This window comes from Cygnus olor, chromosome 2 (genome assembly GCF_009769625.2).
Source record: "Cygnus olor isolate bCygOlo1 chromosome 2, bCygOlo1.pri.v2, whole genome shotgun sequence".
Lineage (NCBI taxonomy): Eukaryota > Metazoa > Chordata > Aves > Anseriformes > Anatidae > Cygnus > Cygnus olor.
This window is the reverse complement of record NC_049170.1, coordinates 149,518,859-149,531,018: the sequence shown is the minus strand read 5'-3', so window position 1 is coordinate 149,531,018 and position 12,160 is coordinate 149,518,859. Positions and strand designations below refer to the sequence as shown.

At 43.1% G+C, this 12,160-nt stretch overlaps 1 protein-coding gene across 4 annotated transcripts in view; it reads right to left on the bottom strand.

Annotated features, from left to right (window-relative positions):
* NSMCE2 (NSE2 (MMS21) homolog, SMC5-SMC6 complex SUMO ligase) overlaps nt 1–12,160 on the bottom strand; it is a 130,048-nt gene that overhangs the window by 94,293 nt on the left and 23,595 nt on the right. For 2 of the 4 annotated variants that reach the window (XM_040547116.1, XM_040547118.1), the window contains 2 exons: nt 5,946–6,052; nt 3,226–3,247 (listed from right to left, as the gene is read on the bottom strand). In XM_040547116.1, the coding sequence (XP_040403050.1) occupies nt 3,226–3,247; nt 5,946–6,052 (129 nt within the window). The remainder of the gene's footprint in view (nt 1–3,225; nt 3,248–5,945; nt 6,053–12,160) is intronic. The other 2 variants (XM_040547115.1, XM_040547117.1) reach the window with 1 other exon arrangement.

The window sequence follows — 12,160 nt, the reverse complement described above, 5'->3', positions numbered from 1 at the left end:
CCAGGGGATTGAATGTTGCTGCTGATGGTGCACTTCAGCACACCATATGTGAACTTCAAGACAGATTCACTGGCTTCTACAATTACAAAGTCCTAATAAATGCAGTGAAAGACTACAAGAGCTCTTTCTACTTTTCCTACCAGCCCAAGAAGAGATTTATCAATTCCACTTAAGCCATTTTCATGGTAGCAGACTTCAAAGATGTATTCCTGAGCAGCTTCTGTGTAGCAGAGGGCTTTTTTGAGGAAATGAAGGTCTCAGAATTGTCATGACTAGCATGCAAAGTTTCAGGATCAAGAAACACCGATACATTGCACGTATCTAACAGAGCCAGTGCTCTGAAGTCAGCTGGAACAGTAAAGGTCACAGTTACAGATACAGATATCGCCAGTGGATTTTGCCCTAAAAAATGTTGTCATGACAGTGTAGCAAGAATGAAAAGAAGAGCAAAGCGCTCATTAAGAAAGCATCTGCACCAAACCAGGCTGTTTCTTGAGCCTCTCTCAAACCCAGTAAGGCCTTAGGAAGCTTCATGTCAAAAATGGTTTCAATGACAGCACCTTAGTGGGTGTCCCAGTGCCAATCACTGTGCACTGGCACAGTCCTGAACCAACTGAAAAACAACAATCCCGAGGGATTCATGGTCTTCCCGGTACTCAGCCGTGCAGAAGACCAAGTGACAACCTGATTTTGAGGCCCAGCCCTGTCTCTTAATAGGCAGCAGGGTCACTGATGACACTGTCAGCGCCAGCCACGCAGCCTGGACATGGTCACCACGTTAGCTCTGCTGCCACAGCTATGCCACCAAGGAGCACAGGGGCCAGGTGGCACCACATCCCCTGGTTGACCTTGCTATTCCTTCAAAACCCACGCTGCACGTGCGGCTACCGCTCCTCAGAGTGTTTTGCTGGCTTCATTTGCTTTGTCAAAAGGCATGACTTGGATATACTGGCAGAGCCTTCTCCAGTAGGATTCACTGCCAGCACAGCTACGCTGGCAGAGCCTAAGTAACAAAGACGTTATCTGCAAGTCCCTTTCGTTTTTCTCAGGCCAAGGAGGATTGCCCAAGTCAGGAGAGCATTATGTGCTAAGTGAAGAAGCTGGAATTCTTCTAAACCGTTTGTGAGTCAAATATAGCCCCTGGACTTTCCTGTACAGTAGAGTTTTAAATAGGATCCTTTCCTTTTCTGCAATGCTGCTTAGGTCAGTTAAAAACTGCGCTGAAAGGAATTATTCCTCAGCAGGATTAAAACCTATACACTTGGCCATGAAGATATGAGACCTCAATACTGAGGAATCTGCTCTACATTACTGACAGAGCGAACAAACATCCCCCTACTGCCCCTGCAATGAACTATCACCAAAAATAAATAAAATTTATATTAATTTATTTTATAAATAAAAAGTAACTATTACCAAAAATACAAAATAAATATAAGAGTAGTTCCTGTATATTTTGTAGAGACAAAACTGCTCTTGAATAAGGAACACAGGAGCATCCCTCATCGTTGTCAAGGAAAGACTCAACACTTGACGGGAGGTAACAGCACACAGGGCTGAGTGAACCAGACTTCAACTCCCATGCAAGATGCACACCTACACCAATTGTATGCACTTTTATAGACAAAAAGCAACGAAGAACACGTTTAATTTCACTTCACATGTTCAAACTATAATTCCCATTGATTTAATTTACAAGCTGAGCTCAAGCACTCAAGAGCTCGAATCGGTTTCCACGCAGGACAATCAGGAAACACAGAAGACATCAGCAGCCACTGACACGTTGGTATAAATCACTCGCCTGAAACAGCATGGGAAAGCTGGGGCAGGGATAAAACCCAAACATCAAGACAACTTCTAATACTCCCATCTATTTCTTCCAGCTTAACAGCATCATTTTCAGAGTATTCTTTCAAACAGCCTCCTTTCCATGTATCTATATGAATTCCTGACTTCCTAAGCCCTTTACCTTTCCGTCTGCCTCTTCCAGCTCTCAGCCATTCTTTTGTATGATGCTGAAAACTCTTCTTAAACACACCTCCTATGTTCTTCTTCCACATCACCCAGGCTTGGATTTCATGCTTCCTCACAATGCTCAGACTTAGCAAAAGAAAGACAGGATGCTAGCAAGATAAATCTCTGCTTGGCAAAGCGGTAACTTACAGCAGGAAGCACTAAGTCACCTTTGCCAGCGTGCCGCTACCAAACTCAACATTTCTCTAATATGCAGGGAAAAAAGAAAAGGCCAGATCCTCTTTCCCTGCCAAATTTAGTGGAGAGATGAGACATGGGGGTGCAGGAGAAGAAAAGAGAGGCAGGAATAATGCAACATTAGGAGAGTTAGTTATGTCTTCCTTGTTCTCTAGATAGACCTAGAGTATCTTGTGATTCGTTTTATTTAGAGAAGCCTGGGGACTTCAGAAAATTTACCCCAGCTCCTACAGCCCTCCAAAAAGCTAAATGCTTGAAAAGAAGAGACAGCAATTGGAGTCCCCAGACAACATCTCTTCCAACCTAGAAAGCAGAGTGGGAGAGGGAGCAGGCACAATATGCTGTCAATCTGGCCACTTGAGAGCTCTCCCAGAATAGGGGGACACTTGACCTGGCCAAGCCAGCCTGGGTCCCCATCCCTTGGGCCACTCCAGTGTGTGAAGTCAGCAAGAGATACTGCAGCTCCCTCAGTCCTCTGTTGCTGTTGCTACATTAAAAATAAGAGCGTTGCCCTGACATTGCATGGAAAGGGCCCAAATATTGGCTAAGTTCTTTTGAAAATACTCATTAAAAAATCAAGAAGGCAGCAGCAGTAGGAGTCCAGTCATTCCACAGTTACAAGAAAATCCAGTGGCACAGGGAGTTTCCACAGTCAAAGGGTTTCCCACAGCCTATTGTTGGAAACACTGTGATTCAATTGCTCACTTCTTACTCAACAGGCTGCTGATTCAACCAAAGGCGATGCTGATACGTTTCACCTTCTGCATTCCATCCACTGCAGCCCAAACCAATAAAAACTCCACGTTTAAGAACACGTAACTGTATCTCGCACTAGTTACTTGTTATTTACAATACATACTTCTTTTGTAAGTATCTTCCTGCCAGTCATTTAAATGTACACATAATAAAACCATAAATCAGGAATTTTAACCGATGCCATCTCCTTATCTTGCTAACTCCCAGCTGGACATTGACTACAAGCAGGTGATTAGGAGGTGAAACACAGCATATTACCTGCTTTCAGATTCGCTGCTGTCTGAAAAAAAAAAAAAAAAACAGATCAGAAAAAATGACAGCAGAAAACCTCACAAAATAATCGGATAAAATGTGTTTTCCAGCTTGAGATAAACACCGTTAATGCAGTTACACAAAACCCAGTCTGCTTGTGAAATTGAATGACCTGCTGCAACTTCCCAGGGAAAGCCCTCAGGCAAGGAATTCAGATGGAGCCAGGGAGCAAGCCAGTTGAGGCTATTTTAAATCCAAGCCTTTCTACAGCTACCTCCAGGTGCAGCCCTAAATTCAGCAATGGTATCTTTGTTTCCCAGAAGCAGATTTGAAGGTGATCTCTGACAGGTAACTGGAGATCCGCTGTGCAGTGCTGGAGGCACGGCGTGAAGCTATCTTCCAAAACAAAGCATGAGCTGTTAGTTTTTAGGGAACAATTCACATCTTTGTTCTACTGCAGAACCCTATACGCATTTCCTTCTCTTATTCTGAAAGGTTTGCTCAGAATGCAGGCAGTGGAAAGTACAGAAAATTCCCTAGAGTGAGGTAGGGAAAAAAGATAGGAGAAGCATGGCTTGAGGCTAATAAATTAGTCATTACTGACTTTATAATCTACGCAGACCCTTGAATGTGTTCAACATCTTGGAGCTGCATTTTTAAAGTCTTAGGAATGAAAGAACAGGGAAGGAGCTTGTTTCAGCAAAGCAAGGAGGAGTCTGACAATCTAAACGAGTTAAATTAGGGAGGGGTAAAAAAAAAAAAAAAAAAAAAAACCACCAACCTTCCAGTACTTGCTTTCTTTACACACAAGCATAGATGTGCACACAACAGATGCTGCTGAAGCCAGTCCAACAATCATGACTGTATCATTGCTCTACCTAAGCCCGCGAAATTCCTTTTGCTTCAACGAACAGTTAAGCCTGTGCTTAACTTAAAGGTCATGAGTAAAGGCGTCCGAAGCAAACAGGATTTGAGCACTTTGCTAGCTAAGGCACAGACTTCCTCTTTATACTCCTAAAATATGAAGAAAGTGTTTTGCTGATACAGAGGAATAATGAAAGAAGGTACGTTGTTGAAAATTACTTGAAATTCCTATTATATTGTTACAATAATAACACATCATTTAGTTAATAGCTTACAATCAAAATATAAACCTACCATGTGTCACTGAAGTCCAGGTATACACCATTAATCACTAATGACGTGAGCACTACCTTATGTTTTATTAGGAAAGCTTTAAAAATCCTGAATATTCCAAAGAAAATGGAAAAGTTCTGACCTGTCCCATTTCTGAGAAATATAAACTAGCAGTTCTGCAATTATGGTGACATGTTCATTGAATGTGTATTTAAATACTGCATGGGGAACACCGAGTATGCTGTCCAACATTTGCTGATGCAGGCATAGTTTCCAGCTCCTTTTAAACATGCAATATTTAATTGTTTGGATGAAGATTTTTCAGCTGAGCATCTGACTCAGGATGATTTTAAAAACTCACTAAAAGAAAACCTGTCAGAATTTCTCAGAATAGAGCTAGTGCAAAAATGCATCGCTTCCTCTCCTTTGTTTTAAAAATAGCAAAACAAAACAAAAAAAATTAGCTGAAATGCTCTAACGCCTTCGTACCTTGAAACACAGATTTTGTACCTTGAAGGGAAATCAGGGACATGCATTTGCTTCCTCTAGAGAAATTCCTACAAAATTGATGCCTGGAAGTTTATTTGCAGATACCAAAATAGGTTACTTTTAAAGTTGAGTTCTCTTGAGTATGATGGGATGGGATGGGATGGGACAGAATGGGATGGAATGGCGTGGAATGGAATCGATTGGAAGGGACCTTCAGAGATCACCTAGTCGCACTGCCTGACCACTTCAGCACTAACCAAAAGCCAAAGCGTATTCATGAGGGCATTATCCCGATGCCTCTTGCACACTGGCAGGTATGGGGCATAACCACCTCTCCAGGAAGCCTGTTCCAGTGCTGGACCACCTTCACGGTAACAACATCGTTCCTGATGTCCATCGAAACCTCTCCTGATGAAAATGAAGCAATCAAGCAGCCAGCACTGAAGTTGATTCTCTCAACACATGGATCTGCCATTGCACCCGCACTTTCGACACCCTGCTTGCCACTGGCTGGGCAGTGCTGGTGAGGGCTGCAGGCCACAGCCCCAAGCTGTTGGTGAGGTGAAGCAGCAGCAGGGGCCTGGTGGCCTGGACGAAGAGCCCCTGGGGCTGGGCAGGTGGCAGAGGGCATGGGCACAGCATGGGGAGGCCTTTATTAAGGATCAGCAAATCCATGTGGGCTGAAAGACGCTGGAAACCAGGCACCACTAGTTCCTCTCCTACCACAATGCGTTTATTCCTGAAATCACTCGTTATGCAGCTCCCGTCTTCCACGCCGTGCGAAGCCGGTACCGTCCAAGACGCCGGTGACCTAACTACACGGCCCTCACGTGTTCCCAAAGCGCTGCTCGTCCCGTACTCTGACTGGTGCAAGAGTTTTGTGGAAAGCAGTAACACACAAATGTGTAATTAGGAACTGGATCACGCTGCATGCAGGAAGAAAAATTAATTGTTGTCCTGGCAACTTTAGTATTTTATACCGTTTGAAGATTATTTTTCCCAAATTCTGTTTTTTTTTTTTAACATAACATTTGTATCTACTAAAAGATGCTCTTTAAATAAGGACGTGTTTTTGTAACTAATAGAAGGTGACAGTTTACCTGATTTACTGTTTCTTCAATTGCTTTCATATAGTGATTAAGTTCTCTGTCCATTGCAGCATATTCTAACATGACTTTCTCCATACTGTTAACATCCTCCACATCATCTGCAAAACAAAATATTTCGTACAGGGATGATCAGCTGTGTTTGTTTCAGGCAGCATTTCTTCTTTACAGATACGAAGACAAGCATTAATGTGAATTTCTTACAACATGTGTAAGGCACAGCAGGTGCTTTCAAGCTCCTCAAACATGTACCTCCTTCCTATTTTGCAACTGTAAACCTTGACATTTCTTGGGTAACTTGAACAAACATCTTACTCAGAAGGACACTTCCCTGGTTTCATGTGAACAAGAGAGAGTGTGTGTAATTTCATCTACCAGCACCTAGTCATTAGGCAATCAGGATATTTTCTGCAAAAGTTATATTTCATGACTCATCACATTGCCTCAGAACTACTCAGAAGAAACTGAAATGCCCTCTCAGTACAGTATAGTCCACGGCTATAACTAGACCCCTTTGTCCCCAATAAACATAGCTAGTGCAAAATCAAAACAGAGCTAGCATTTTATAACCCAGGAAGCAATGGAAAACTGAATAATATTGGTGAATCAGACAGTAAAACTTTAATTGCCAGTGAAAAATCAATGAATAAAGGACACGTGCTTAGTAATTCACATCCACTTTCACTCTCTGCCGCGCTGCTCCTAATTTCACCCCTTTCATCTCTAACTACACCTCTGCTTTCCCATTCTGACCTGCCGTGCATCTCCTCAGCTGGGTAAGGACTCTTCGTGGGTGCTGCAGGGCTGAGCAGGCGCTGAGGTAACTCCTGACACAGGTGCATGTACCGCACCAAATGCTGCCACCTGTGGGAGGACAGCCAGCCACAACCCCGAACCCATTCAGGAAATTAAGGTATTAGGAAACATAAGTTTCTACTTCTCCTGCTCCCTTTTACTCCTACTCTGCAGTTTCCAGGTACAAAAAAAAACAGCTGGAAGGTGTGGAAGAGCCCCGAAGTTTGTCATGCAGCATTAGTTTAGGGGCAGTCACTTAATGGAGTGTTCTCCTTTACAAGCAGTGTAAGTACACTTAAGCTGTGCTGTTATTTTTAGGACTAAAATCACTGTATAGCTCTTTTTCCTTTTTTTTTCCTTTTTTTTTTTTTGTGAATAAAGGAAAATGCTTTCCTATTTGGCAAGGCAGAACACTTCTTAAGTTGCTAACTGTGTGAGTACGTTGGAGCACAAACAGCCCTCCCTGCACAAAGCTACCAGAAAGCACCGTGCGTGGCTGTCCCGGCTTACGAGCAAAACCTGAAGTTGTTGCTGAAACGCATCACGCAGGACGGAGCTGCACACCACATTGATGGATCCAGGAGACAGAAAGAAAAGTGTTAAGATACATTTACCCAAAAAAGATACGTAATAAGCCATACTATTTTGTGAACACGGCAATTACAGTCATGATGTTTCCCGTAATTCTATCCAGGCTTGGTATGTATCCATTTTTCATTAAGTAGACGAATGGATAGCGCAGACAGAATTTTGGCATCCCCGCAACTTTCTTCTGAATAATCAGCATTTCCCTCTCCCCTTTCCCTTCCCTCCCACCCCGTTTCCGTACCCTATCTGGTAACTGTGATCATGCTCTCTTTCCTTCCTGCTAGGAAGCATATGAAGTGCCTCCTTCAAGGCTGACACAAATGGCACTCCGTGAATCACAGGAAAGGTTTGTGTAGCAAGTAACTGTCATTCTCCTCCCATGGCCAAAATGAATCATATCCACAGCATAAAGAAACTACAGCGGCCTAAATCTATTTTTTTAGGGGAAGAGAAGCGCATTGTTGAACACCAAGAGAGCCGTATGAACGCCATCTGTCCTAAGTTCAAAAAAAGTTTTAGATAAGGAATAATAACGCTTCATCTGATCTTACTGCACTGGAGAAGCACGCTAAAATAAAGCACAAAGAGCTGGAACAGCTCAGGGAAGAGGGACATTATCTCTAACTGTATCCTGCCCTACATTCCTCACGTCCTGACCGTTCCTCCCATCCACCGGCCTGGTTTAAGTCTCGGCGATAGTCACTGCTGTCTCCCTGGTCTTCCATGCCCATGAGGCTGTGCGTTATGTTGTATGTACTGGGAGAGCTCTGAACGTGTCCGACCCTAACACACGACCAGAGCATGCCCTTGAAGGCATGATGGAAATACAGATGGGTCTGAAGGACTGTAGACAGGTCAAGGATGGCCATCCCTTATTTCTGCCCTTTGACAGATACTGCAGCACATTTTCTACCTGCAGTTCAAGGTACTGAGAGCTAAGATGAAGTCTCCCACGTTGTTCCACTCATCTCCCAACTCCTACAGAAGACCTAAAAGAAAACGTACATTACAGGGTATTCCATTTGCCTTTACAAAACTATCACAGCCCTACGTTAGACACTGCAATAACGCTCCTGTGCATGGCTCCTCCGCTCCCACCACTCTCCTTTCCCCTGGTGAGTTAAGATCACTTCTGCCACTCCCTGGTAAGGAGCAGAGCAGACCTTGTGTACACGTGGTGAGAAGCTGTGGGTTTCTGTATCGGGATGTGAAGTTTTACAGCTCACCAAGGCAGGGATCCCAGAAGCTTCGATGTTTCCGTACAACAGACACCCCCACAGACTAATAAGAACATCCCAGCTGACCTCATCTTACTGGGGAAGAAGAAATTAGGAAAGAAAGACTTAGCTGTCTTTTCTAATCACCATCCTGCAACTCACCCCCCCCCAGATTCCACCAACCCATTAGTTTAATAGCGCTATAATCACAAGAGGAATCAAAATTTATTTCTGACATCAGGCTTCTGAAACATTCAAATGGCATTGTGTGTTACCCACTCCGCAAACCCCACCGCCACCTTTATTTCAGCTGTGAGAAAGGCGGTGGAGATTCATGGCAGAGAGAGACTCGAGGCACTCTCCCTCTCCCATCAGACTGGGACTGCGTTATCCGCTGAGTGCCCTCTGACCAGGCTCCAGCCAACTCTCCGAAGCACTCAGACCTTTCACTCTGCAAGCCAACAACCCAACTCAACGTCAAAACCAAACGCTCTGCGAGTACTGGATGGGTGCCTCGCTGCTATCTAATCAAAATTTATCCTAATCTCGTTTCTAATTCATATCTAAGGAATGCATTGCAAACTCTCTGCATATGCTTTTAGCTACTGCCACAAAATACCATTGAAGTTGCATGCTGTAGTTAAGTCTCCTTGTTATCTAGGCTAAATATGTTGAGTTTAGTAAGCATTTCTCCGCAAGCCTTTACCCTCACCACCCAGAGATTATACATTTTGCAATGTTACATCTTTTACTCAGAGAAAGCCCAGTTCAAGGCCATAATTTTCATTTTCAAAGGCTCATGTGCATCATGTTAAAATTAGCTGGTTGAATATCCACTCTTCGTAAGAATGAATTCAAGCTCACGTGACTCCATGAACTCTCTCTATAATAGCAATCGGGTTATTACTCCGAAAAGCCTCCCTACAAATTGAGTAACAAAACTACATAAAGAGACTACCAAGAGTTCAATTTCTCATTTCCAATACGAGATCAAATTGATCACACTCAGGTGCCTTACTGCTGATTCAAACTGTAATCAATCATGGCAGGGTTACATATCATGAACCCCAAAGCGCTAAAACAGAAGTTACAGTAACAGGATAGTCAAATCAGTTCTGTTTTAACACTTTCTATATTAGCACTTGTCTAAAACACCCCCCATTTACCCCAAACTGGTTTTCCTTCTAACATCTGAGTTCATATTTAGTGTTTACTTTAGTTCCCAGTATACATCCACAAGTTAGTGAATTCCTAAAGATTTTTCACAAAAAAAAAAAAAAAGGATTTTTCTCTTTCTCTGTGCAAAAGTTACTAACCACATCATTATTTGCTTATTTATGGTGTAAGAGCTGACCTCCAGCCAACACATACCAATTAAAATAATCGTTCACTTCCACAGTAGACTATCTGAAACACAAAGTAGTCTGGAGTATCGTGGAATTACAGGCGGGCTCTAAGCCTCCAAGTATAACAGTACATAAAATGAACAGTTAAGCACAGACAGCGTGGATTAACATAAATATTAACATTGACATCTTCATATTATTGGCTAACGAAAACCAAGCTTTCAATTCTAAGCAAAACAGGACGTTGGGAGTTCTACCTCTTGCACTACATATTAGGTTACTCTTAATTTCCAGGCTACACGCTGTTTTTTTCCATCAGGCTCTCCCATTGTACGAGGCAAAAGAGGAATGGGAAACCATTGCCCACAGATTTTGACAGCGGATTTCAGACTTTTAAAACACATGCAACACAGACATCTGTCACTCGAGCCAACAGCAATAGCAGTAGTAGGCAGCTGTCTTCATATGCACCAGCAGCATGAAAAAACACACGCTTGGCCAGCAGGTTTCAAGTTACTGCTGACAGCAGGGGAATACAGGCTCTAGGACTCCTTGATTTAGTTCCATCTTCTGCGGGAGAATGTGCATACTCAATTCAGGATAGAGCTAAGCATTTTTGTTGGCCTTTTTTTTTTTTTTTAAGCAATTATGTTAAAAAAAGAAGTGCAGGCTCCCCCTGCCCCATCTCCTTGGCCCCAATTCTAGTCAACTCAGACCTGTTTGTAATTAAAGTTGGACAACACATCTGGAAAAACAAAAAAAATGTAACAACTAGCCTACACTTTATGAATCTTTATAAACAAATTCACACAAAACATTTGGAGAAGACAGTAGTAAGATGTCCTCCTACTGTCTAGATGCTCAGTGGAGATGGTACAGACCTACGGAGGAGACCACAGCGTTAGTTCCCTCCTCTCTCTAGGTGTACTTGCACCCCGCCACGGTACTCAGACCATACAGACCAACAGGAACTTAAACAGGAGGCTGACCGCTTCTCCAGCACTCAGGATAATCCTCCACGTTTCCTCCTCCAGATATACGGACAGCTCCTCAGAAAACTCTCACTGAAGATTTCTTTCTAAGCCTCATCTCCCTGATCTGTAATGTATTTATTTATTAGGCTGCAAAAAGAGCAGCCTAGTACAGAAAGTTGTAAACAGAAAGAAATTAGAAGTAATGCACAGGAACGGCAAAAAGCTGTTTTGTGTCCTGAAACGGAATCTCCTGAATGCAGGCGTCTTCACGTGAAAGCCAGAGAAATGGTTGAAACTGGAATGCACAAAAATGGCAGTGAAGCCCTCTGGATACGGAACTAACCACTGCAATTAGCATGAGAAGAAAAATTATTGCTGATCAGAGTGCCAACAACCATATGAGGAATGACAATTGGTGGAGTAAAGGGAACTCAGGGCAGTAATTGCAAAACTTCCTTCCATACAACAATCAGAAGCTACTTACAGCTGAAGCCAGTCCTAAAGACGCCTCCAGCTTCTCAGGAAATGCCTTAACAGGGTTGCAGTGTGTTTCGAGCTGGATTTCCTTCACTGTTTCCTAATGAAGTCATTCCACTCACGCAGAAAGCTTTGGTACAGACAGAGTTACAGGCTGAGTGTGCAACAGTGACTTTACAGACCTACACCTTTACCTAGATACCAGGACTCTAGGGAAAATTAGGTATGTCTTACAAAATGAAATGGCATCAGTGATAGAAAGAGAAACCAGATGTAGGTGGCCCTTCCTGAGCACGGGTTTGGAGAAGACGACCTCCAGAGGTCCCTTCTGACCTCATTCATTCTGCAATACTCCTCAATAACCAACAACCTTGTCTCTAAACCATCCCTCTGGAAGGTGGATGAAAGCGAGTTCACATCTACAAATACCTCTCAAGCAAAGAAGGAAGTTGAGTCTGAGTTTCCAATATTCTACCAAAGAGAAAGGGGGAAGAAAAGAGATGAGTGTGGGAGAAAGGACTACTGGAACCTGCCAGGGACAAACCAGCACAGCAGAACTCTGTTAGCTGACCGTGCCCACGGTTCCACCAGAACTATCACCTGTGAATGGTTCCTAAAACTTCAGCTTATTTTCTCTTTGGCTTTTGTTTTTAAAAAAATCCAAATCACATTACAATACTTGGATTCAGGTCAAACATTTTGCTTCACCTGAGTCAGGTCTTTTGAGGTTTTATTTTGCAGCGGAAAGGGCAGTGGTTTGCAGTCTGCACTGAAACATTTATTTTATACAGCAACTGAAAAAAAAACAACAA